Source organism: Agelaius phoeniceus, chromosome 11, assembly GCF_051311805.1.
Source record: "Agelaius phoeniceus isolate bAgePho1 chromosome 11, bAgePho1.hap1, whole genome shotgun sequence".
Lineage (NCBI taxonomy): Eukaryota > Metazoa > Chordata > Aves > Passeriformes > Icteridae > Agelaius > Agelaius phoeniceus.
Genome location: NC_135275.1, coordinates 6,218,024 through 6,244,583, shown reverse-complemented (window position 1 = coordinate 6,244,583; position 26,560 = coordinate 6,218,024). Strand labels below are relative to the sequence as shown.

The 26,560-nt window shown below is 54.2% G+C and overlaps 2 protein-coding genes across 3 annotated transcripts in view; one reads left to right on the top strand and one right to left on the bottom strand.

The window, feature by feature from the left end:
* The window catches only part of RNF123 (ring finger protein 123), a 48,297-nt gene that overhangs the window by 680 nt on the left and 21,057 nt on the right, over nucleotides 1-26,560 (bottom strand). For both annotated transcript variants that reach the window (XM_054639810.2, XM_054639811.2), the window contains exons 27-37: nucleotides 23,950-24,127; nucleotides 22,921-22,995; nucleotides 22,439-22,526; nucleotides 22,093-22,180; nucleotides 21,884-21,968; nucleotides 14,057-14,196; nucleotides 13,721-13,909; nucleotides 12,130-12,205; nucleotides 11,881-11,965; nucleotides 512-654; nucleotides 82-176 (exon numbers count right to left, since the gene is read on the bottom strand). In XM_054639810.2, coding sequence (XP_054495785.1) covers nucleotides 82-176; nucleotides 512-654; nucleotides 11,881-11,965; nucleotides 12,130-12,205; nucleotides 13,721-13,909; nucleotides 14,057-14,196; nucleotides 21,884-21,968; nucleotides 22,093-22,180; nucleotides 22,439-22,526; nucleotides 22,921-22,995; nucleotides 23,950-24,127 — 1,242 coding nt within the window. The remainder of the gene's footprint in view (nucleotides 1-81; nucleotides 177-511; nucleotides 655-11,880; nucleotides 11,966-12,129; nucleotides 12,206-13,720; nucleotides 13,910-14,056; nucleotides 14,197-21,883; nucleotides 21,969-22,092; nucleotides 22,181-22,438; nucleotides 22,527-22,920; nucleotides 22,996-23,949; nucleotides 24,128-26,560) is intronic.
* Nucleotides 652-4,854, top strand: AMIGO3 (adhesion molecule with Ig like domain 3). Its single transcript, XM_054639812.2, has one exon. It carries the CDS (start codon nucleotides 2,430-2,432, stop codon nucleotides 3,954-3,956), a length of 1,527 nt encoding a protein of 508 aa, XP_054495787.1. The 5' UTR covers nucleotides 652-2,429; the 3' UTR covers nucleotides 3,957-4,854.

Sequence of the window (26,560 nt, the reverse complement as noted above, 5' to 3'; positions counted from 1 at the left end):
AGTGCCATCCAAAGTCCCGTGTCCCAGGCCTGCTGTCAAGGACTGGGACAGGGCCGGGGCAGGGGGAGGGGGAGGACTCACCAGTGTGGTTGCAGCTGCCTGCTTGGACTCCTCACTCAGATGGTTCAGCATCTTTTCCACCTTTGTCAGCTCCTCAGTACTGATGTACTCTGTGTCTGGGGAGCAAATTGGGTGTGTGTGGGGTGAATGGGACCCTCAGGCTGTCCTGAGGCTGCTGAGTGATGCACAGGGGCTGCAGCTGCCCTTGGGGACCAGCAGGACAGGGAGCACCGGACACTGAGAAGGGCAGAACTACTGGCTGGCACTGGATACATCCCCATCCAAAGTGCTGCTCCTGGGGTGGTAGAGGAGGGCATAGACACCTGTCCCCACAGACTAAAAGGGCTGGGATGTTGCAGGGGACACAGACACCAGCAGCCCCATTCCTCCCTCCCCAGCTGTGGGTGGGAGGTGAGCAGAGCCCAGCTCCCAGTGCAGGGCCAACACTTACAGGTGTGCAGGGAGAAGTGGCGCTTGTCCGTGGCCGGGGCGGCTGCTGCCAGGGCCGAGGGCTCGGCGTGGCCCAGCAGGTACTGGATGGAGCGCAGCTGGAAGCAGGGGTCTGCCAGCAGCACCGCGGTGGCGCGCTCGGTCCTGCCAGGGAACACAGAGCTCAGACAACCCACCCTGAGCTCCCACACCAGCATCCCCAGCTGCTGTCCCCCCAGTCCAGGGGAACGTGCTCAAATGCAGCCAAAGAGCAGCAGCCATCATCCTCCTCCTCTGGCACCCCGACTCAGAGGCTCGGGGATCGATGTGGTGCTTCAGCACTTGCTGAGGCTGCAGCCCTCGGGCCAGTGCCTGAGCCTGGGGTTGCTGCAGGGCGGCTGAAGCATCCAGCGCTGCCCTTGGTCACAACACCTCAGGGGAGATGCAGAGCCTCACACAGGGGCTGGGGCCCTCCTGCACCAACAGGACAGCTCCGGGTGTGCTCAGGGAAAACGGGTCCCCCCAAAAGGCAGGAGGGAGGAGTCGTGGTCGTCCCTGATTTCAGCGGGCACAGCCAGGACGGATGAAGGTCGCCTTAATGAGTGTCTCCCTCGGGCACCAGTGCCTGGTAACAGTCCCTGGCAAGGAGCAGAGCTGGCTCTGTGGCCGGCCCAGGGGCAAGCAGAGCCGGCCCAGCGGCAGGAGGGGCAATGGAGCAGCCAGTCAGCACAGGCTGAGCCAGGGCACAGGGGGTTAACAGCCCCTTGACTCGCAGCAGCCGCAGCCGCCAAATTAGCTTTTTGCTGCCCTAATGGAAAACAATTCCCCAGCTCTCCTCTTCCCACTAAACCGCCTGAGCTCTGGATAATGACATTCCTGCGTGTCCTTCACCCTTCCCCGGCCACTCCTTCCCTGTCAGCAGCCCGCGGCACCCCCTCTGTCGTGGGGACCCCACCGGGCTGAGCCCCCCTGCTCACCTCAGGGCCGGGGGTGCTGGGGAGTCCCCAGCTCGTGGGATGATGAGGATTAGGGAGCAAGAAGGATCACGGCTGGGAGAGAAGCAGCACTGGGGTTGACCGCCATCCCCACTCCCAGCGTGGGTGCAGGATGTGACACGAGGGGCTCCCAGAGGTGACGGGTTTATTCCAGCATTCTGCCAGAGGCTGGGCAGCGGCGGAGCAGCCGCTCCATGGATTACAGCCGGTCGCGGCTCCCCGGCGGCTGCACACCGGTACGGACAGTGGTCATCAGCTCCCCTGGGGACGAGCGACCACGCAGGGTCGGTGCTGGCTGCGCATCGCTCTGCCCACCCGCAGGGAGGGCCACGGCCAGGGAAGGGGACAGGGACCGGGCCAGGGCCACCACTCCCCGCGCCGGGGCCAATGAGATCCCGCCCGGCCCCCTCGCCGCGCACCGCCCGCCCGTAAATAGGGGCAGGAGCGGGACCGCGCTCCCGGAGCTCCCGGAGATGCTGCCCGGGACGGAGCCGGACCAGGCTCCCCGGAGGTCGCAGCGTGCGGATGTGCCCCGGCGGCGCTGAGCCCTGAGAAACTTCGCGCTCCAGGGATGAGCAGCTCCAGGAGGCAGCGAGGCGCCCGCCCAGCCCGACACAGAGAGCGCCCGAGCGCCTCAGCCCCCCGATGCTGATCGGCGGCGCCCACCCGAGCCCCGGCAGCCCCCGGCCCCCGGCAGAGCAGGTACGAGGCAGCCTCGGGTGAGCCGCGCCAGAGCCGGGCAGGGCGATGCCGCCCTTTAGGTCTTTTCAAGCCCCACGGCTGGAATCGGGATCCTCTTTCGCGGGGGGCAAAAGGGCTCCTGTGGATGCTTGGTAGAGCCAAGCCAGCGCTGGGGGAGAGACGAGAGACGGCGGCAGATTTTTTCTCGCGTCTCATCGAGCCTGGCTGTGCCGCGGGGCTGTACAGAGGCTCCTGCCCGCCACAATGTCCTCGCCGGCGACCGCGGACTCGGTCTGGCCGCGGGTGGCAAAGCTGCTCCTGCTGCTGCTCCAGCTGTGCGCCCCCCGAGCCTCCCCGCAGCCCCGCCGCTGCCCCGACGCCTGCATCTGCACCTCCGACCTGCTGAGCTGCAGCCGGCAGATGCTGCCGCGGGTGCCTCAGGCACTGCCGCCCACCACCACCACGCTGGACCTCAGCCACAATGCCCTCACCCTGCTCCACGACCACTGGCTGGCTGCCCTCCCGCACCTCGAGGCCCTTCACATCAGCCACAACCAGATTCGGGACCTTTCTCCGCGGGCTTTCCACAACGCCTCCTTCCTGCGGCACCTGGACATGTCCTCCAACCACCTGCAAGCTGTGGAGAGGCACTACTTCGAGGCGCTGGTGAGCCTGGAGGAGCTGCTGCTCTACGACAACCACATCAAGCGGGTGGATGAAAACGCCTTTGCCAAGCTGAGTGACCTGCGGAAGGTCTACCTGAGCTGGAACAACCTGACCACCTTCCCCTTCCATGCTGTGCAGGGGCTGGGAATCCACAAGCTCCGCACGCTGGACCTCTCCTCCAACAGCCTGAGCAACATCCCCGTGGAGGTGCTGGCAGCTCTGCCTGAAAACGTTGGCAATGGCTTGTACCTGCACAACAACCCCATCAGGTGCAGCTGCCAGCTCTACCTGATGCTTCAGCGCTGGAATCAGAGAGGTTTCAGCTCTGTGAAAGATTTCTCTGAGGAACACACCTGCAAGGTGTCTGACAATGTGCCCCGGTCCCTGATCAAGTTCCTCAAGCACAGAGACATGTTTGAGAACTGCTCGGCGAGCACCGAAGACGCGCACCTCTCGCACCTGGAGGTGGTGGTGGGCCAGCCTGTCCTGCTCACCTGTAACACCAGTAACAGCAGCCTGCCCCACGCTGCCACCACCTCCATGTGGATCACCCCTCACCACGAGCCCATCAAACACCCAGGGAACAGCAATCGCTCCCTGGAGGTCTATCGCAATGGGAGCCTGAGGATCGCCGCAGCCAAGCCCTGGCTCTCGGGGGTCTACGTAGGCTTGGCCATGAACAGCCCCTACAACTTCAGCAGGATGTGCGAGTTCAATGTGACCGTCCTCTACCCCAAGGCAGCTGGGGAGACCTTCAGCACTGGCCTCACGACCCTGCTGGGCTGCATCGTGAGCCTGGTCCTGGTGATCATCTACCTGTACCTGACGCCGTGCCGCTGCCTGGGCTGCTGCAGGAAGCCAGCCCCGCCGAGCCCCCCGCAGGAGTGCAGCGCCCAGTCCTCCATCCTCAGCACCACTCCCCCTGCCACCGACGGGCCGCACCGCAAGGCCAGCGCCAACAAACACGTCGTCTTCCTCGAGCCCATCAGGGAGACACAGAACGGCAAGATCCGCCTGGCCCTCGGCGAGGACTTCCCCGACCCCAAGCACCCCAAGGTCCTGCAGCTCAAGTCGGACTCAGAGTCCATCAGCTCTGTCTTTTCTGATACCCCCATTGTGTCTTAGTGGGACAGAGCTGGAGCAGAGCCGAGGCCTCCCGAGAGCTGGTCTGCTCCATCGCTGCTAGATCAGGATTATTGGGCATCCCGAGTTCCTGGCTTGACCACGACCCATGGGAGCGACTGACATCACCCACAACTGCTTCAGCACAGGCTCCTGGTGGGTTTTGGGCCACGGGCACATTGGTGCCCAGCAAGAGCACCTTGCATAATCTGCTGGCAATGGCCTTGTTAGCATGTGGGTAACGCTGATGAACCCAGCATGTGGAGAAATATCCCTTCATTTGGGCACCCTCCCTAATGTGACACCAGGCCTGGGGGGTCTCTCATGTCCCCAGGCATGAGATGCCCAACCTGACACCACTGCCACAGACCCCATAGGCCAAGGAATAGCTGTGACAAGTGGGACACTGTCCTGGCTCATGCCAGGGTCCTCAGGATTGGTGATGCCACCGTCCTCTCCCAGCACACGCCATCAGCATGTCATGGCTGGGAGCAGGGGACTGTGACCCTGTCACAAATGGGGGGTACACACCCCCACAGCCCTCCCCAAACGTGGCCATGCAGGAGGGAAGGAGCTCAGCGCCCGACCAGCCACGCAGCCAAGCAAACCTTCCAAGCTTTTGCTTCCTGAGAAGCTGTAAATCGTCCAGGCAGGACGAGGTGACGAGCCACAGCGCCCCAGCCCGCACTGCTCAGAGCTCGCCGTGCCACCAAGGACACCGAGGTCCCCGATGCGCCACGCGCTCCCCCGCTGCTTCTCCTTGAGGCGGACATGCTGCTCGAGCACAGCTATTTAGGCAGTAACCCAATCAGCCTATCGATAAATGTGAGTAATCCTCCCCTCTCCTGGGTCGTAATTCTCTAGTTCCATTGGAATAAAAATGCCTATTTTTTTAAGCTCACGCTGGGCTGAGTGTCTCCTTGCCCTTGAAGCAGTGTGCAGCTCACGGGCACAGCGGTGGGAGGCTGAGGGAGCCCTGCATTCCTGCAGGCCTGGCACACGGAGCCAGGCAATCTGCACTGGACTGGCAGCCTCTGTTCCCATCAAATGGCCTTCAGGTGGCCTTGGCAAGGGGATTAAATGGGTGGTGTGCTGCTGGTGAGAGAGAAGCACCCAGTGGCTTGTCCTTGGGAGGGCAGGTCCCCTAAATGATGCCTGGGAGCTGGGGAAGGAGCAGCACTGACTGACACGAGGGCACATCCAGACCCCAAAAGGAACAAGCAGGCTTTAGATGCAGGGGAAAGAAACCACTAGGGATGGGCATTGCCTTTGGCAAAGCCCTGGTGTTTCCTGCAGATGGAGCCCCCCACTCATTTCCCCTGCGCTGCCTTCCCTGGCACCAACCCTTCCCTCTTCCTGAAACAGGGGGTGGTTCTGGCCCCCTCAAAATGCCTGTCTGATCCCACCGAGGGATAAGGGTATCCTACCCATCTGCCAGTCACCAGTGTCCCATGCACAGCTGGAGCAGGAGCATGTGGCCATCACATGCAGCACAGGGGAGGCCGGGGCTACCAGCTGTGGGCAGGAGCACAGCTCAGACACCATGGGGACCAGGATCCTTCAGACACCTGCAGCCCCCCCTGTGGCTGAGCTCTGGTCCCAGGAGCTGCTGGCAGCCCTGTGACTGGCAGCAGGGGAAGAACCCTGTGGCATTGGGACCACACTAGCACACATCCTTTCAACTTCTCTGGCTAGGAAACAAGCAGCTTTTTCCCCAGCAAAACCTTAACTTTGTGCCCAAGTAAACTGCCAATACTGCCCCCCCCATGCAGGGAGGGGTGAGTGCCTGGCAGAGCAGCTCTCCTGAGGCAGCCTGGCCTCCCAGGCCGCTCCTGCCGTGACTTTGTGCAGCTCCGTGCCCCGCGGCAGCCGGAGGTGACGGATGCACAGCGACAGCCCCCGCTGGCCGTGCCCTCGATGGCCCTGTCACCTCATGTTAGTGCAGTGTCCTGACGGGCCAGGACGCCGTGCCAGCCACACGGGGGCTGCCGGCGCTGCCGAGGTGTGGCAGTGTCAGACACAGAGGTGAGCGGCACCTTGAGGGTGGAGCTGAGCTGCTGCCATCACCCCTGGCTTTGCAGCCAGGCAGGGATCCCATGGGAAGGAAGGTCTGAATTTAACCTGGGAATGTCTGGGAAAGAGAAGAGACCCAGCTGACTGCAGCCAGGGCCCAGCCAGAGCATGTGCCACATCTCAGCACATCTTCCTCCAGAAGGAAAGATGAAGTGCTGCTCTGGGCCCCAGTACCCAGAGTGGGTGTTACCCACCCATTATCACCATTCTTGTCTGTCTCCCCAAAAATCTTCCCCACTGCCAACACCAGCTTCCCAGGCATTAGTGCTCCTGCAAACCTGCATCCTCGGTTGAGGATAATGACTGAAAATTGGGGAAAGCTCAGGGAAGGTAAGAAAAGCTCCCAGGGGCCTTTCCAGGACACATCAGCCTGAAAAAGCCCAGGAGAGCTCTCCTAGGCTGGCTGCAATTCTCCTATCCCTGCAGGAAAGCTGAGGCTTGCTCTCCAGGGCCTTGCTCTGAGATTTGTATCTGCGCTGCCCTCAAGGGACCCCTCTGCCTCTACCCAGGAAAGTCCTGCTGCTGCTTTTCACACGTTCCTGATGCTTGGGAAGGATCCCACACCACCACACTGCTGATCCAATGAGCACTGGGAGGTGGTTTGAACTGTTCATTAAGCAGCCTGAAAGGCAGAACATCTCAGCAAGGAAAAACAGCCAGGAGCAAAGCCTCTCTGACAGGCAGGAGCTGGGAAACCTAATGGATCTTCCCCAAGGAATACACTGTCCTCTCCTGGCAGCCATCTCCACCATTACACCCCTGGCTCCCTGCCAAACCTCCCTCCTGCTCCTTGACTCTGCAGGGCAAAGTAATGGGTCAGCAAAACCTCCCTGGCCCTGGCACACAGGGACCTGTGCCAGTGTGTCTGGGGACAAGGATGGCTCTGGGATAAGGACTGGCTCTGGGATAAGGATGGCTTTGGGATAAGGACTGGTTCTGGGATAAGGATGGCTCTGGGATAAAGACTGGCTCTGGGATAAGGACTGGTTCTGGGATAAAGACTGGCTCTGGGATAAGGATGGCTTTGGGGATCAGTGTCCAACACTGACTCCTGTCTCCTCTGGCACCTCACACCTCAGCCAGGACAATGGGGGAGCACTGACTGCCAGTCCCATCCTGTCCTCCTGTCACCAAGGAGGGACACAGCAGGGCCTGGATCCTTTCCTTATGGTGCTCACAGTTTTCCAGAGAGCTCAAATCAGCAAAGCCTGGTGCTGGCCAGCACAAGACCTGCTCCTGCCTCCCAGCATGTGCCTGACAGCCCCAAGGGGCTGGGAGAGCCCTGGCAGTCCCATCACTCAGGATGCAGCACTTGGAGCTGGCAGCTTGTAAAAACACTGACCACACTCCTTTTTTAACCATGAGACCTAGGCCACAGCTAATAATTCTTCTGTGCTCTGGATACCAGGTACCAGGACTTCTTCAGACTGTATGGTCCATGAAATGTCTACTCCTGCCCCTCCTTCCACCACAACTTGCTTACCAACACTGTCGAGGGAGCATTAGAGTTTAGGGGATCCCAAATTAATTACAAAGTCTTACAGGAACTAAGCAGAAAACTGCCATGTCCACAGGTCCAGCCAAGCCCCCAGGGTCTCAGCAGCACTTGAGCACACAGATGGGTGGCCAGGCTGATTAGGAATCTGCAGGCTGGGATCTTCTGAGCTTTCCAGTGGAGGTGATCCCAAAACAATTTAGGAACTGAGCAGTCTTTTTAGCCTTCCTCTCCCACCCAGTCTTGTGCCTCCTTACCTTTCTGCTCACCAAGTGTGTTGCTTCTGCCCCAGGAACCCCTTTGTCTCCTCCCAGCCCATCTCTCTGCACTCATCCATAGTTTGCAAAGGAGAGGAGTGCAGAGACCCAGACAGAAATATCCCAACACCACACCAGCCCAGTGCTGCTTCTGGCAGCTTCCACTGGCTCCTGCTCAGCATCCCACTGGCTCAGCACGGTTGTTTCAGGACAGGATCCCTGTCCTGTGCTCTGATAGCCAGTACCACCATCATCCTGGTGAGCACAGGGCTTTTCCTCCTGTCTTCTCCATCCTTCATGCAGAAGTCCCTGGGAGATGCAGCTTGAAGGCTCTTTAGGACTTGTCCCAATCCTCTCCTCACCCTGACAGCATCACCTCCCTGCATGGAGGGAGCATGGGGGAAGCCCAAGGAGCAGAGCAGTGGCCCTGCCCTGACACAACCCAGCTCATTTCCACTCTGGGAAGGCCACTCAGTTCCCACAGAGCCAGTCCTAGTTACAGCATGCCCTCTCACACAGGGGAGCACAGCCTCATCTCTGGGCTCAGCCCTTCCCCTGCCACTCGCTCTCACCAGGATCCTGACACCAGCTCTGGCCAGCACTGCTCCATTAGCTCACTCTGAAAGAGGCTTAATAGAAAATCTGCTCAATTATTTAGCAAGCAGACAAAGAGAGGGATGATATTGCCTGAAGACAGCCAGGGCCTGTGGTGTGGATCCAGCCCAGCTCCTGGCTCAGCCTGGCAGATTTCCTCTCCTCCCTGCTCAGTCATTAAGGCTGCAGAAGGGAGCAAAGGGGCAAAGGGACATCCCTGCCCTCGGCCCTGCCAGCCCCTGGCACTCCCAGTGCTGCCCAACACCTCCTCAGGGCTGGGAGGAGGCACCAGGAGCAGCACCAGCCCATCCTGCCAGAGCCAGAGAGGAAAGGCACCTCTGCTCCCTCAAAAGCACAGCCCTGATCCAGGGACCACGGGGATGATGGATCAGTGGTGTCCTCACAGCCCAGCCTGGGCAATGCTCCCTTTCCTTGTGCTTAATGGCTCTGCTTGATGCCAGGAGTCCACAGCAAGAGGACTCAATGCCTGGATGAGTGTCCTGTGCTGGAAAAGGAGCAGCTGAGGCATCTGATTGCAGCCTGAGAACACGACTGGATGAGCTGGCAGGGCCCTGGCTCTTACTTACTGAACTTCCCCACTGCAATGTTCTCATCCCATAAATGGGACTTTGCTCCTTCATCACCAGATGAGCCCATTCCCTATGTCCCAGATGTTTGCAGCACCTTCCAAACAAGTGCCTGGCAATGTCTGCTCACTGGGTTAGAGACAACCAGAAAACACACAGCCAAGGCAAGGAGGTATCCCAAGGTCCTGTCCCTGTCCTCATTCTCTGGGGCACAGCCTCCTCACAGGGAACCAGTCAGGGTCACCCTGTCCCTGGTAATTCCCACAGGGACGTTCCCACATGCAAATGTGGGTTGGAAAATCTCTTTGTTAATGATTTCTCTCAATCTGGGAGTTACCAAATGGGACCTGGAAGAGATTTCTACCAGCTTGCAGCACTGCCCAGGCAGAGTGCTTCTGGGGGAGGACAAAAGCCTGTCCTATTATCCTGCCTGCTGCACTGAGAGAGAGAAAGGAGAAAGGAAAGCTGCCTACAGATGAGTTCATGTAAATGGCTCTGCTCTGGAGAGCCTGGTTACATACAGGACCCTTTAAATCACTTCAGCCATGGCAATCATCTCCCATGAGAGTGTGAAGAGGAAGGTTTGCATTCTCCTGTTCCATTCCTCTTACTCATGCACCTGGATACAGATGCTTCCATTGCTGTGCTCTGGGCCAGCCATCATGGACAGGCACCATCTCCCTGGGTTTTGGGTCATTCCTACCCCAGCTGCACCTCTCAGGTTTCAGCAGCCTGTGGCGATGTTGCCTTGGACAGAGGATGAAACCAGGGCTGAGCCACCAAGGAATACAAAGGCAGCAGAAAGGCCTCAGTGTTTTGGTTTTCTCCATCCCATCTCTGTTTGCCATTTCCCAGTGTGGCTGCACAGAGCAGAACAGCTCTGTAAGTGGGGTGCAACACCCAGGCCTCAGTTCAGAGTGCTGCCAAGAGTGTGGGGGCTCAGTGCTCCCTTTCCCTGACACTGCCTGTGCCTCTGCCTGGCTCTGCCATCCCCTCTGCTCAGGCAGCACTAGAGGGTCTCCACACTGCCTGCCTTGGTTCTTTTGTCTTGATTGACCTCAGTGCCTCCCCTGCAACATTTCCTTGTCTTTTATAGATCACTGACGTATCAAACCTCAGGTTTAGTGCATGGCTTTGCAAAATCACACAGAAAAATTTTGATTTATGGATATTTTTCCCTGAGCTTTCTCCTGTTCCACCTTTTGCTTCTCTGCTCAGTCAGGTCCACCTTAAGGACACGATGCTATTCACACATCATTCCACTATTTTGCATTTATTTCTCCTTTCCAGTGCTCAGGGAAGTGACTACAAAGCCCTTGAACATCAGAGACTTGCCAGTTCCCTTGAGCACAGTGTCTCTGGTTTGTGATGGTGCAGCCTGAGGCATGAAGGATGCTGTTGGCACACAGGGGACACTGCCACTTGGTGATGACACTGCCTGCCTGGAATTCACAAACCCAACGCACAACAGGCTTTTCAGGGAAAGAACAAAGTTTGGAAGCTTTCTGTCTCTTCAGGATTCCCTGCAGGCTAGGAAGGATGTGACTGATATCCCACTACCATCTTCCCAGTGCTCTATGGAGTTTGATAAACTGAGGGACAACCCTTCCCCTTCCCCTTCCCCTTCCCCATTTTGACCTGACAAGTGACCTGACCTGGGACACGTGTTCAATGGAGAGACAGGCAGGGAAGGACTTCTCATCCTGGCATGCAGGGAAGGGTTTTATCACCTCCCCCTTCCCTTCAGGAAGAAGTGTCTAGTTGTGGCAGCAAATTCATGATGTTTGCCCTTTCCACAGAGCAAGGTTCTGAGGGCAAGCAAAGTCCACCTCTGTTCACAGCCCAGAAAGGCCACTGATCAATGCCCTCATGCCCAGGTTTTGACACTGTCACACTTGGGGCTGTAAGAGTGGTGCAGCAGCCACGGGAGGCAGGTTATAATTAGATATATTTGTGTACATCTTTGAGTCCTTGAGAGAAGAAGCTGAAAGACTGGCTGCAGGGCTGAGCTGCTCGGCCAGATGGGACTCTGCTCTCTGCAAAGCCAGACACTATTGTGTGCTCCAAACATGAAAACAAGCAGGGTGTGCAGCACAGACAGAGGAGCCCCATCTCCTACAGCAGCCTACAGCAAACAGTGACCAGGCAAGACACCTGCAAATGACACTGGGAGACAGCAAAGGCAGGGCTGCAGAGTGTCTGAATAAGTCTATTTGCAGGACTCAATACAAGCAGACACAGACACATAAATGATCAGGTCAGCTGTGGCTTTGTCCAGCCACAACACTCCCCTAGTGCTGCCTCTCTGAATAACTGGCTACTGTGAAGACAAGATTTGTTTAATGTTAAAATCAGCATCACCCAAGGGCCTGGAGAAGACTCATCTCACCTTTGTGTGAGGTGACCATCTCACACGTCTGGGCAGCCAGAGAGCTCTGCACACATTCTGCTGCCTTCCTTGGAGGGGCCCAGGGTGAAGGAGCTCCCATGAGCTCCCTTCCAGCCATCACTGTGTGCTGCAGCACTTTGATGTGTCACCACATCAGCACAGCTCTGTCACATGCAGCACCCACAACTTCCACCAGCAGCTGTCCTGTCACACAGTGCCAGCCCCATCCCAAGGAGGAAGGTGCACATGTGCTGTCAGTACAGCATCTCACAGCCACCTCTTACAAGGGTTTTCCATCACAGCCACCTCTCACAAGGGTTTTCCACCACCACAGGAAGGGGCTTTGCACACAGCAGTAGCAACACTGGGAATGTGGCTCTTTGGTTTCTGCCTGATCCACATTCATCAGCTTCACCTCACTTTAGTCTCCACACCCCATGGTGCTCCTGCAACACCTCCCATGCCCCACTGCAGCACCCAGAGCAGTGCCACACACAGAGACCCCGTGCTTTGGAAGGCAAAAGCCACTCACCCCTGAACATCAGTGTCCACCAGCAGCCGGACCAGGATCCCTGTCACAGCCACAAGGATTGGGTAATGGTCCACGCTCTCCAGCCCTGTGGAAGCAAAAGGGAAAGGTAAGAGCTTCTGCCACCGTGTGACAGGCAGAGCAGGGCAGGTGTGAGGTCTGATCCCATCCAGCTCTGCACTGACCTTCAGCCCAAGGCACCCCTCCCTCCCCAAGGGCACACTCCCACAGAGAGGGACAGAGGGCACTCACCTGGCAGACGGAGGTTGACCACTCTGTCAAACAAGTTCCTTTCAGCTGTCACACGGTTCAGCACCTGGTTCAAGAGCTGTGGAGGGAAAAGCAGAGAGGGTTTGTATTTTCTGGATGGGCCTTCCTGTGAGCAGCATCCAAAGAGCTTTGGGGCAGCATGTCCTTATAGTCTGGACCCGGTGCCTGAGGGCTGGTGGATGCACAGAGGGAGACTCACAGCACACACCTAGCTTGGCCCTGGCATGGAAGGAGTGGTACCACATCACAGTGGCTGTACAAAACCAAAACCTCCCAGGGAAGAGTCAGTTTGAGGTCAAGACACCTGAATGTCAGCACCTCCCACCTAAATCTGAATTCCCACCTGCAGAAGCCAAGTGACTTCTGCAGAGAAAAGCCCCTGGCAAGCAGAAGTTGCAGTCTCCAGGACAGCCAGAGCCTGTGAAGAGTGAGCTGGCAGCCGTGGGCAGAAGCAGTGTCAGCAGGGTGAAGCACAGTCCAGGTCCTGCCCTGCCTGGAGCTGGCAGCACGATGGACCTTCCAGCTCTGAAGCACAGGGTGAGTGCAGAGAGCACTCTGCAGAGATGGAATCAGCTGTGACCACACTTCATTAGCCACCATTAGCTCTCACCCAAACCCCCAGTGGGACAAGCAGGGACTGCTCCAGGCTCGACGCAACTGCTGCAAGCTGAGCTCCATCTCTCAAATGCAAAATCCCTCTTCCTGCTGCCCCAATGCACAACAGCAGAACACTGTGAGCCTGGTCAGTGCTGGGGCATGGCTTCATAACAGCAACAGGTAGCAAGGAGGAAGCTGCAGCAGCCCACTCTCTGCTGCACATTCCCCAGCTTGCCAAAACCACCCGCTAAGGGCTCCTCACTTTCCTCCTCACTCAGCTGAGCACTTCCCTCATGATTATGGTGCCAGACCCTGCTACCTCTCACTCTGTTTCATCTGCTCAGAGCCCTGAGCCCAAAGATGAACCTTTGTGATACTGCCAAGGTACATCCAACTGCTCTGCACCAACCCAGCATGTACACGGGCAGGCTGCCCTCAGGGCTTCCCAGGACTGCTCATGCTTTAGAAAATAAATGAATTTACTGGAGCCTAAGGGGTGTTGTGAGTTGGAATGGGGCTGTCCCAGTCATTGTGGCAGGAAAGTGGAGACATTTAATACCAAATTCTAGGACTGAGGGATAAAGGACCAAGATGCCTGTCCAAACACTGGAGTGTGTGCCCTGTGAAACCAGCTACACTCTCCACAGCTCCTTACCCAGAAATATCACACCTTCTCTCCAGATTTCATGGCATTGCTTGTCACAGGAGAATTCAGCATTTACTGACCCCTCATAAGGAAGATTTAGGCAGCTGTCACCCTCACTCCCAGCAGAGGTAGAAATCAGCTGTGACCAGAGCAGTTGCAAAGGAGGGGAACAGTTGATATGCAGAGATTTTAGGGAGCACCACCTGTTCTGCAGCACCTCTAAGTACTACAGCATTTGCAACAAGAGCCCCTGGTTCACCACACATCTACAGAGAGGGCAGAGGGGTCCCCATGCCCCTCCAGATGCTGCTTCTTCACACAAGAGGGTACCTGGGCGAGCCTCCGGAGCAGCAGCTCTGAGGAGGGGCGGTTCCAGTCGAGGAAGATCTCTGGGGCCAGTGTGACAGTCATTTCCAGCACCCTGAGCAGGCTCACTGACAGGTCAAAGCAGGTGGCACACACCTTCAGCTGCCGGCTGTCCACAAAGTTCCTCTCCAGGCGCTCTGCTGCCTGCTGGATCTGCCAAGCAATGGAGACAGCTTCAAAAGGAGACCCTTCCCAAGGGAGGGCTGCCACCCCCAGCCCAGTGAGTTGTGCCTTGAGCCCCCGTGTGTGCAGGACACAGCACCCATGGTGCTGCACCCCACAGCCCTGGTGCACACCCACCTCCTGGATCATGCCAATGAACTCGGAGAAGGCCCAGTTCAGCTGGTTCAGGACGCTGTTGAGGAAGCTGGGGGCCAGGTCACGGTCACTGCGGAGCAGGTCTGCCATGTGCCGCTGCAGCAGGGTGGAGGGACACGGCTCTGAAAGCACACAGAGACAGCTTCAGGGGCCTGGTCACAGGGCAGCCACGAGTTAGGGGCAAGGGCAGGCTGAGAGACCAGTCCTGGGCTTGGGAAATGTTGGCTTGTTCCTTACTAATCCCCACTCCCTGCTGGGGTCAGATAGCTCAGTCCTTCACAGGGACAGAGTGTCTGAGTACCCAGGCTGCTCTCAGCCCCTGCTACCTTAGCAAGCCCAATGGATATCAGCTCTTTAGTGATTATCAGCTCCCTTAGGATTCCAGCTCTTTGCTTGCTAAGGCGCCCAGGCTAGTGGGGAAGCAGATGCGAGAGAGGAGAAGAAAAACGTCCTGGGGTTCCACAGCCATGGTTTTATTGAGGGGTCTGTGAAGGGTTCCAGCGATGGCTTTCTAACCAGAATGGGCTAAACCAGCCCTTTTTTAAGGGTTTTATTTGTTTATAAGGGGATCCAAACTTGTCCAACAGTAGGGGTTAAGGGAAAATGACCTATGGGGTTACAGAGATAAGCTGGGGTCCGAAAGGCAGAAGACAGGGGCTTCTTTTGCTATTTCATCATGACTTAGCAATTCCTATTGTTAAGCCTTGGCCCTCCATGGGACCCTAGCCAGCTCAGAGCCTGCTACACCTTACAGTAAGCAGAGATGGCAGGACACTGGGAGCTGGCACAAGGACTATTCTGAGCAGTGATCGTGCCTGTTGTGCCTGTTGGGCCTCCCAGCACTTCTTTCCAATGCCAGCCTGAATTAGCCAGGGAAGAGCCCTCTGTGCTTGCTGCTGCCCACATGCACAGGAGCACTGCCCTGCAGCTCAGCATCCCTCTTGCTCAGCTCTGCAGAGGCCCATGGTCAGCTCAGCATTAATTGCTCCTGATGCCAGTGTGGCAGCAGCTGCCTGGAGCCAGCACAGCCACCCTGGCCTCACATGGCTGTGCCTGTCTGCCTGTGTGTAGGGAGGAAGGTATCCAGTAAATCCCACTCCTGAGAGGCTTCTGTATGGAGCTGAGAGTGGTTCTGCCCTTAGCAGGGTCAGGCAGAGCTGCCCACACTCCCCAGCCAGGTTCAGCCCAAGCACAGACACATCCCCTTGGTTTTGTGGCATCTCATTTCTGGACTTCCTCACTATCAAGACCACAGAGGAGGTGAGGCCCAGCAGCTGGGAAGCACAGTCAGGGCTGTGTGGGACACCAGCCCCCATGGATGGGCAGGGAAAAGAAAGGGGCACAAATGGGACAGATGCTGCTCACCAGCAGAAGAACCCACTGTCAGCAAGAGGCTCACAGAATATTCAATACTACAAAGGAAAGGTAGTGGAGTTCAGCCCAAAACTCAGGGCTTGGAAAGAGAAACAAGCAGATTTACCAACTATAGGGAAAAACCCCAATCTAACTACATGTTCCTTTACTAGAAGCTATTAGAAACAGCAGGTGGAAACCCTGGCAGCACCAGGACTGCCATGCCCAGAGGAACAAGCTGTGCTGTGACTGCAGAAGCTCTCTGGGGTTGCAGCCCTCTTGAAGGGCCAGCATGGCAAAGCAAACACAGGACAACTTCCATCACATCCATAGGGATCAAGAAGCAAGGCATAACTACAGGCAGATTGCTAGCTGGGATTAGCAAAGCCAGGGAGGGATGACAGGAGGCTGTCATCTGAAATGGAAACAGGACAAATTATTCTGTGAATACCCACTAGCAAGTGCAATGAACTTCTGTTATTATGGAGGACACTCACTGAATCTCACAGTGCATAATAACCCCAAGCAGGCCAGTGGCCCAGCTTTGATCCTGCCTAAAAGCTCATTTTTGGGAGGGATTTCATCACAACAAATGTCTTTGATGTCCTGCTCCCACCCACATGTACTTTCCCAGCCTTTGGCTACACGTGGCTCAGGGACACACCAAGCCAGACATCCTTTTTACATATTTATTGATCCTCTGGGGATTTCTTGCCCAGAGTCCTCTGAAACTGTGTAAGCCTTTAGCATTAAACATGTCCCAGAGCAACATTCCACAGTTCAGCTGTGTGTAGCAGGAGGAATTCAGATTGGAGCTTGGCTCCTATTCGCTTTATTTGTTAATATTTATTCTCTGTAACCCCTTCCTTCTGGTGGTAGATGCTTTTCTCCAGTCACTTCCTCCAGCTAGCTGTGATTCCACACCTTCATGACAGTCTTTAAACAGGATCAGCCCCAGCCAGTGCAGTTTCTCCCACTGAAACTGTCCCATCTTTGTCCCTTTTGCCATACCTCCCTGAAGCCCAACACCTCTCCCAGGTTTTCCTTGGAGAGGTGGAATCAGAAGCACACACAGCATCCAAACCACAAGCACGTGGCAGATTTGCACAAAGGCATAATGTGGTTTTAGTTTTGTTCTGGTTTGCTTTCCTCATAATTCCTGTTGTGTAATTTGTCCTTGGACTGAACATCAAGCTGCTCTTCTCTAAAAGATTACAATAGGTTGTCAGTTCAAGGATAACCCTCAGGAACTGTCCTGAGGCACAAGAGGAGAAGCCCAGGAGTCAATGCTGGGGCAAACTTTGACCTGTCTGTCAGTGATGGGTGAAGGGGCACAGCACACTCTTACTCCACCACTCTACACCTGGTGATGCTGAATTCTATCCATGTTTTCTCTCCCAGTCATTCAGAATTGAAAAGTCTTCTTCCAGGGTTAAGTTTTCACTGCCTTCTTTTCCTCAGCCTCCCTTCAGCATGTAAAAACTGCTTTTGGTGAAAATTGCTGACATGTTAGTCCCTTTCCAGCCTTCAAGTACCAAAGCAGTTCTAGGCAGAGATCACCACTCCTCATGGAAGAACTCTGCATGTTGTCCTGCTGGTCTGCTGCCAAAGCCTCTTTTATTAACATTGCAAGTCAGGACAGATCCCAGGATGAGCTGCCCAGCCAAAGTCTACCTCATTTGAAGGCAGCTTTGGTTTTTTGAAGGATGGTCCCATGCTTGTAATAACTTGCTTTATCCTGATTTTTAGTCAATGACTATTTCCTTACAGTCTTTTTTCAATGAGTGGTGTGATTCTGCAATTCTGGGTTCTTAAATAGTTTTCCTGGTGCTGGCAGACTGTGCCAGACTATAAGAGCATTGAAAACTGGCTCAGCCTTTTGTCAAACCTCTCCACAGGTAAATAGGTTTATTGAAGGTTTCAAACCTAACACCAGGAAACAATTATTTCCTTGGCTTTTGTTGATCTCAAGAGGATTCTGAATCTAAAGATGCTAAGATCACTGCTACTCTTTGAAAGCAATGTAAGGAACAAGCCCTGGAATACAGCACAAACAGCTTCACTCCTTGCACAAGTTCCCAGAAGTGGTAATTATTACTGGTATGCAAAACCCAGTCCTGGTGCTGTGCCCATCTTTATTTGCAATATGTTCATCTTTGCTGGGACATTCCCACCCACCTGAGTTACCCCTGCCCTCCTGGGCAATGCCACATCCCTTATGTGCCACTGCAGGCAGGGATGTCACTTCACAGGGAGCCTGTGCATACTCAGTGATGGGGAAACTATCTTGATCCTGGCACTAGGAAGTCATCAATGCTTCAAAATTTGTACCTCCCTAACACAAAAGCCACTCAATCATGGCTTAGCCTTCGTTATGGCAGATAAACATCACTTATTGGAACAGAAATTGGCAGTTTTTCAAGGCCAGAAATTTTGACCTCATTACATTTAATGTGGGCAACAGAGCGTGGAACCAAGGGGTTGGAGATATATCTGTTGCTCCACAACAGAAACTTCCCTGTAAAAATATAAACAGAATAGAGGAAAAGAAAATCTAGGTAGGGGAAACAGTGAATTAAAACACAGAGTTCTTTAAGAAGATTGTGAGGGAGCCAGAAACCTCAGTGCTCCAGCAAGCACCTGGGTTAAAAGGGTCACTGAGAGCACGATGAAGCAAAGACATAAGTTAAAACATAGGAGGTAAAGTGAACATAACCAAACATAGGAAATGGTAGGCAAAAGCAAGGAGAAAAGGGGTAATAGATGGAGAAGACATAAAAAACATCCTTGACTGACCATGGTAATGCAAAGTTTTTTCAAGTATAGGGAAAAAATATAGCAGGATTATTTAATAGAAGTAGTAATGGCAGAAAGTATAACAGTAGCAGAAGCCCATTATTAAAGAGAGTTAAAAATTAATAAAGCAGGCGAAGTGGAAGCCTTCAATAAGTGCTCCTACTAGATAATGGTAAAGAAGAAGTCACATACTTCACACATTACCACAGGAAGGTAATTATGTACTTTTATAGTTTGCTAATGACCCAGCAAGGCTTCTAACAGGGCTAATTGTGAGACCTCTTGGTCAGCAGCCCGAGGGGGTCTCTGGACACAGCAGCATTTACAGTAGAGCTTGAGCACAGAAGAGGAAAGCCCCAAATGGACCAGATTCAGAAGCAAAGCAGCTCCACCCAAGAGCAATGTGAGATTTTGAAAAGCTCCAGATGTATCTGTGAGTGTCAGTGCCTGTTCAGAGATGCATTTAGAGGGGAGCAAGGGGAAGCAGGCAGCACCTGGGGAATGAGACATCCATGAGGCTGGGTGTGAGGCATCAGGATGGCCCAGGGCTCCTGGGATCCTATTGCCTCCAAAGCAAAGCCCTGGCAAACCAGCTAATGTGAGTTTTGGTTCCATGACCAGCACATCCATGACCTGCATGGCACCAAAACCTCTGGGGCTGCTAAAAATATGGCAAGGGTAAACACCTCACAGGGCTCACAGAAAAGCTAAACCTCTTCCTGAATAAGAAAGAGAGGCCATGCATTTTTCCCAACTGAAAAGGACCAGGAAATGAGTTTACCCTGGTACACAAGTGCTTCTGAAGAATAAAATGTTGGAAAGCAGAGAAAGGCAGGGCAGCAGCAGCAGAAGGCAGAAGGTGAGGTTAGGTAGGGAAAATGGCTTCAAACTGAGAGAGAGCAGGTTTAGATTAGAAGTCAGGAAAAAAATTCTTTACTGTGAGGGTGGTGAGGGCCTGGCACAGGTTGCTCCAAGAAGTTACGGACGCCCTGGAAGTGTTTAGAGCCAGGATGGGCTGGGCTTGGAGGAACCTGGTCGAGTGGAAAGTGTCCCTGCTCATGGCAGGGGATTGGAACAAGAATGAGCTTTAAGGTTCCTTCCAATCCAAACCATGCTATGACTCTCATCAGGAATCATAAGCTATGGATTTATTTCTGAGGGTGAACAATCACCATCAGAAGGGCTTGGACAGTTAAACTACTACCAGCTAATGCTTTTGGTGTTGTCAGATCAAGGTGGGATCTCCTTCTGAAAGTCCTCTTCAGCTTAGGCAATTTGCTGGACTTGGGAAGGGGACATGAGTGAACTCTTTGGCTTGCGTTGCACAACATCTCAGCTTGATGATCTCATGGTCCCACCTACCCTCCCTCCACCTGAGGGCTGTGTGGGCAGAAGGTCTGGGGCAGAGCAGCCCTGTGATACAATCTGAAGCCACCCTGCAGCTCTTGCTTTTCCAAGCCAGGCTGGGCCCAGCATGGAGCCACCGCTGCTGCTCCCTCTGTGTGTGCCAGGACAGCACCTGGCCCTGCCAACATGGCATGGTGAAACCAAAACAAGTCCCTGCAGCACCTGTGTGTGCCAGGACAGCACCTGGCCCTGCCAACATGGCATGGTGAAACCAAAACAAGTCCCTGCAGCACCTGTGTGTGCCAGGACAGCACCTGGCCCTGCCAACATGGCATGGTGAAACCAAAACAAGTCCCTGCAGCACCAGCGAGCACAACTACCCCTGTCTGCTCTCAGGAGCCAAAGTGAGGGAGAGCTCTGCTTGCATGAGAGCTGTTGAGTGCCAGTGGAGCTGAGGAATAATTCTAGGAAGAAGCAGGGACACAGAGAGCCTTTCTGAGCCTCTGCCCCCCCTGGGTAAGCCAGGCAGCATCCACTGCTCGCCCTCAGTGAGCATGGGCAAGAGGCAGCAGAGGAGACCAGGTACTCTGTGCTCTGGGTGCTTCATGGATGTTGTGAGGCAGCCTGGCAAACCTCCCCCACCTGTGCAGCGTTCCAAGGAAGCATCCCAAAAGCAGGACAAGGCTGGAGCATCAGAGAAGAGGCATTTGCCCACACTCCCTTCAGCCTGGCCTGCAGCAGCAGACCCAGACAAACAGGGATTTCCTCAGCTCAGCAGTTTGTCCCATTGACTCTGCCAGTGCTCAAATTGCAACAAGGTGAAGACTGATGGGTGTGAAGGGGAGAGGGGGGGGTCACCTCCGCCTCCTTCCCTGGGAAGCATCTCAAGGACACCTCTGAGTCCCCTGTCCCTCCTCAATTAAATCAGCATTCATTATTGATTTGGTTGAGCCTTAAAATAGCCCTCCCAAGAGTAAGTCCCCAGTAGGCAGCAGGGCCACTCTGGGCTCAGGCTCAGACTCTGTGGAGCCACACGATGTGTGGAGCAAGGCCTCGAGAGCTGAGCAGCTCTGCTGCTGCCCCAGAGCTCCCCAGGATGGGCTGAGCTCAGTTACCACCCCACAGGACTGCTGACAGCCACTCAGTGCCTGGGTTGTGCAGCAGGAGAGTGAGGGACAGCCACGAGATCCCTCCTGCATGTGTGCCAGAGCTTCTCCATCTCATCTAAGGATGAGAGGAACCCCTCCAGCAGGGCTCTGGTCCCTGCTAAAACAGCTGCAAGAGCAGGTCCATGATGCAGCCTCAGAGACTGACACATGGGCACAGCCCCCCTGGCTTCTCCCAGGGATGGGACTGAGGAAAACAACCCCTTGTGAAGCTCTCTGCCTACAAAGGGTCTCTCTAGGCAGAAGAGGGGAAGCAGGGAGCTCTCTAAAGCTACTCCACCAGACAAGAGAAGGTCACACAACAAACTTACTCTGGAAACTAGCAACAGAGAGATCCCCTGGGCACCATGGGCAGGAGAGAGAAAAGAGAACAAGAGTTCTGTTAGAACAGACAGGCAACTCCCTGGACAGGGCTCAGCATTCACCTCCATGTGCCACCTGTCCTTCTGTCCCCCACTCCTGAGCAGCTCTCCAGGAACAAAGGCTTTTCCACAGCAGAGGGGCATCAGGAATGTATCCACACAAGCCCAGAACCGGTGAGGGCAAAGCTGGGGACATGTTCTTCAGCTCAAGAAAGGCAACTTCTCCCCACATCTTTCTCAGCCACAACAGAGCTGAGAAACCCCTCAGCTCAGTGACAGGCTGAGAAGCAAACTGCAGTGCCCAAGGCAGGACAGGCCCTGCCAGGCTCTGAGAGATGCCAGGATAAAACACTCCCAGGGTAAAACACTCCAAACTCACACAGTGCCCTGTCTCCTTGGGCACCCCCTCCCTCTCACAGGGCACCTGCTGCTTGGCAAACACAACAGCTCTTCCCCACAGCAGCTCTTCACTGTGCACATGGCAGAGTTTGCTCTCAGGCTAAAACTCTGGTAAGGATGCAGTCCTGGGCCTCTCTCCTCTCCTTTGGAGGGCAGAACCCCTACTTATGATGGATGTAACTCATCATTTGGCATGCCCAAATCAGCAGTAGAGAGGGTGGGGATGGCCAGGTGTAAAAACCAGGCCTGGATATTTGGCCAGGAACACCCTACTTTGACAGCTATCCCAACAGCTGGCCTGACCCACAGGGAAAGCTGCTAAGGAAGAGGCTGGAACTCCCTCAGCACCCGTGACAGCCCTGAGTGCCAATCCCTGCCCCACTCACTCTGCAGGCTGGGGAGGCTGGCATCCTCAGGCTTGGTTTTCAGCAGGTGTGGGAGCCGTGTGTATCTGTACCCAAAGCCACAGCCCTGGCAAAAGAGGTAAGGAAAGATCTTAGAGGCTGAAAAACAGTTTTGCTACTACTGGAAAGTGAAATGTTCAGTGTCCCAGCAGCCCCAGGTGCTGAGAGGGGCAGGGATGCAGGATGCTCACCCGCCACAGCCTGACGAGGATCCAGTTGGTCTGTGCCCAGGGCCGCTGCTCATAGGGAGCCAGGAGGTTCTTCATCATGGAGATCCTCCTGCCAGACAGGGACACAGGTCAGCCCACAGGGTTGGGAACAGGAGACTGAGCAGCACACACAGTAGGACCCGTGAAGCTGGGGCAGAGCAAAGCCACTGATAAAAGGGTGACAGAAGGCTCCCAAATCAACTCCAGCCGCCTGCTGGCAACTCGTGGGCCCTCAGCGGTGCCTGGCAGCCCTCCTGCTCGCCCACCCAGCCCTGCCACCACCCCAGCCCTGCCCCAGCTCCCCAGGAACAGGCAGGGCAGTACTTACTGCTCTTCTGGGATCCTCTCCACAGCACGCAGCGAGTGGGGGTAGCAGACGTAGCTGGCCAACGCCTGCATCAGGGAGTCCCGGATATCTGGGGAGGAATGACAAGGGACTAGGCCAGGCACCCAGGGACACACAGCACACCTGAATGCCACTGGCTGGGGGGCACTGGCCCTCCTGTAGAGGCACATTGTCCCTGCTGACATGGAGAGCATGCTCAGGCTCAAGCAGCTAAGAAGGAAGCCCAGACTGGATATGCAGGCAGCTGGGACATGAGTCCTACTCTCAAAAAGGTGTCCTAGGTCATGTGTCTACCCTGCCATAAGCAGGGTAAGGACAGTACCCAGCCTCATTTTGAATGTGGAGGCATAAGCACTGAACAGATTCAGCAGACAGATCCCAGCAGAAGCCTGGTGAGCCACTGGCAGTGGCACTGGCCAGACCTGTGATATTATCACCCCAAAACCACAGGAATGCAGCCTCACCTGTGCCCACAATCCTCGAGTCAGCAAAATGCTTGGCCAGGATGGCAGCAAGGCGCATGAGGGTCTCTTCATAGCCTGCAAGAGAAGGAGGAAGCAGGGTCATGGCAACAGCCTGAGGTCCCACTGCTCCTGTGGACATGGCACAGGCCATGGAATGAATTTCTGCTACAGCTACCTGCAGCTTAGCTGTGTGTCCAGTTGTCAAAACAGAGAGCTGGGAAGACACATTAATTTCCAGAAGAGCAGAGACTGAAACAATTATTCACGGAAAGATAAAACCATGCAACAGAGTTGGATGGCAAGGGAGAAGTGTCTGGTGCTGAAGAGGCTGAGCAACACAATAAGCACCCTAGGTCTATGCAGAAAAGCCATGTCCAGCCTGCATGCACTGTAGAAATTTATACTGCTCGAGTCTGCTCTTGCCCAAACAAGAGCACTTCAGCTATGTCCTGTTGGTGGGAACAGAGGCTTCTCTTACCTTCACAGGCTCTGGAAAGGACAGAACTATTTGCTAAGAGTTCAGAGAGGTCATTTAGCCAGAAAAGTACAGAATGTGCACAGACAGAATCCACCTAAACACAGACTCTTGGCATCAAGTGGATGATCATCTCCATAGGAACATCTTCAAATCCCAGGGGAATTCAAAAGCAGTCCCAATTTCTGCACTCATGGAACATCCTCTCCCACCCAGAAACCAGAAGGCTGTGGTAGAAATTACTGAGGCAATCACATCTTACAGCACCCCAGCCCATTCCTGATACCTCCTTGGAAACACAGTCCATAGCTGCCAGTGATTTTCACTACAGCCAGCCCTGTGACAGCTTCAGACAAGGCATGGGCTCCCTACCTGAGCACAGTGACCACAGCTCACCACATGCCCCACAGCTCAGACACAGCTGCCCTGGGGCAGCACATCACAACCAGGAACAGACACAGAAAGGAAGATGCCAACTACCATTTCACCATAAGGACAAGGCTTGCTTTAGATTTTATCAGGCCAGAATCAAGAAGCTGTCCCCATCCCCTCACCTGGAAGTTCCTCCATGCTGTTGACAGGGCTGAAGTAGTTCTTGAGTGCACTGTAGCTGTTCATAGCCACGCTGAGGTAGAATTCTGGCATGAAAGCGAAAAGCGAGCCCGTCCTGTCGCCGTGCTCGATGGTGCGGATGCACACGCGCAGCAGCCAGTAGATATCCTGCATCTTCTCCTGCCCAGGAAGAACACAACTCCCAGTCAGCTGACAGCTTCTCTTGGGAGAAACAACCACCAGCATCACACTCAGACCTCAGAAACATCCCCTTAATGGAGATATTGCTCAGATCTTGTTCAGTAACCAGAGCTGTGCTGTTTGATCTTTCCATAAAGCCACAGAAGTGGCAGGTGGAAGAGACAAGCAGAGATCTCTACGCCAACCTCCAGCACAGAGCATGGCTCTCACCAGTGTGATGGCTTTGTCTCACCAAGCCTTGAGACCCTCCAAGCACTACTCCTTAGCAGGGCATGTGCAACCACACAGGCCTGGCAAACAAGCATGTGACTTTTGATTCCAAGGACACTGCTGAAGGAAAGCAGGCACTAGCACTTTCCAGAAATCTGCTGGAAATAAAGCTGGTCCATTGTGGGGATTAAATGGGAACAGGCAGAAAAGCTCCCACCAGCTTGGATCTTTGCAATCAGCAGCCACAGCCCTTCAGGTTCTGTGCCAGCCATTCAACCAGATTTACTGTCCTGAGGAACATCAGCCTCTTGTCTCTCTAAACAAAAATCAGAGGGTCCTAAATTAAAAACAGGAAATTTAAGGTCATCTACATAACTTTAAGCCATAAAAATGGGCGTCACCAAAGCCATAAAAAGAGGAAATATTATTTCATATCCTGCAATGCCAAGAAATAGCATAAGCAATAGCTACTTGCATAAAAATAGATGGAGAAGGGTTACACTTCTAATTTAAGAAAAATTAAAATCAGAAGTGCAGATAAGGCATTTCATTTGCTTAATGTCTTTTCTGAAGTATGTTGTTACCATATTTGGGAGATTTTCATAGGTTTATTTTGTAAATAAGGCTGAACTAGTACAAATCAACTAAACTGACTAAAACATATCTTTTTCTCAACACTGACCCACATCTCAGCCAAAGTGTTACTTTCAAGATAAAAAGCAACTGTGCAGAACAACAACACTAAGGTTGAAAAAGCTGCATTTGGCTTTAAGACTTGACAACCTCAAACATAATTTCAGGTATTACCAAGCTAGAAGAAAGCCTACACCAAGAGGATACAAAAATGTGATTAGCCAGTGAGATAGATAAATACAGAGTTGTAATAAAATAAGCTGTAATTCCCACTGGGATGTTTTGAAGGCAGAATTATGTGCTTTAAAACTATGACTGTTTTTAAGCAGTAGCACTCCCTTTGTCCAACTTTGAATCCCCCAGAATAAACCAGTGGCTGATTCCCTCGAGGAAGGAGCAGTCTCTGCCATGCTCTGACACCTCAGCACAGAGCAGGACTGCACCCCTAGACAGAACCAGGCTCCTTCTCTCCAACAGCAGCAGCTGTGATCATGCAGATGAGATCCTCCAGTGCACACACAATTCCCAGAGATGCAGGAGCTGCTGGGTGGAAGCTCCCATTGGGAAAGAGCAGGGACTTGAGCTGACTGTGAGATGGAGCCCTGAAGGCACAGGTTTCTCAGTGCAGCCACATTCTGCAAGCTCACCTGGGGCACATTCCTGCTCTCCCTGTGGGCCATGCAGGCCAGGACAGCAGCACAAACCACAGACAGGGAAGGCTGCAACCTTCAGTTCCAGATGCTGCTGATTCATCAGGAAAGGTGACACTGCAGTCCTGGTTTAGTATGACAAAGGATCATCTAGAGACATGAATAGTGTTTCTGCATGGGCCAGCACAGTGATACCTGCACCCTGGTGATGCCCCTCAGCCTTTCCAGAGCAGTCTGGGAAGAAAGGATTATTTTCTGGCAGCCATAGGCTATGCTAATGCAGCTGGAGAGCTTTTGCCTTGCAATCCTGCTTGGAAGGGAAGGAGGGGATGAGCAAAGAGCTCATGAGTCAGGATCAGCCATTGCACTTCTGCCAGATGTGCTCCTAAGAACTCTTCTTCCCCTCCCTGTTTATGTCCTGGGACACACAAAAGCCACAAAGAGAGATAGGGCAAGGCAATGGAAGTCAGAAAATAATCAGCAGAACTACTTGTGGGAAAACAGACCAGAGCTTTTATGCAAAATGGTGAACTTGGGGGAAAAGGGATAACCTCTGCAAAAAGCCACTGCATTAGTAAATGTGGAATGCACACTCTGCATGGGAACCAAGTGAAGAAGGGGAGAACACCTGAACAAGAACCCCCTTGACTTGGATCCCACAGATTGCAGGAGCAGCTGCAGTAGTGAGATCCCCTGTGACACAGCACAGCTCAGGGAAATGATTCACAGTAGCCTCTATCCTCTGACATGTCTTGAGAGCTGAATCTCCCTTTGATCTGCACCCTTTTGTCTGCAGTGCCCTAAGGGAAAGCCTACAGCACCACGCACAGCTCAGATCAGACTGGGCTGATCACTATGGGACACTGGGGGGCAGGAGAGGGAGAAAGAAAAGGAGTCTCTGATACCCAACAAGGGAAAA

Excerpts from the sequence above, each read along its gene's own strand:
- AMIGO3 (XM_054639812.2), top strand. The coding sequence starts at position 2,430 with ATGTCCTCGCCGGCGACCGCGGACTCGGTCTGGCCGCGGGTGGCAAAG.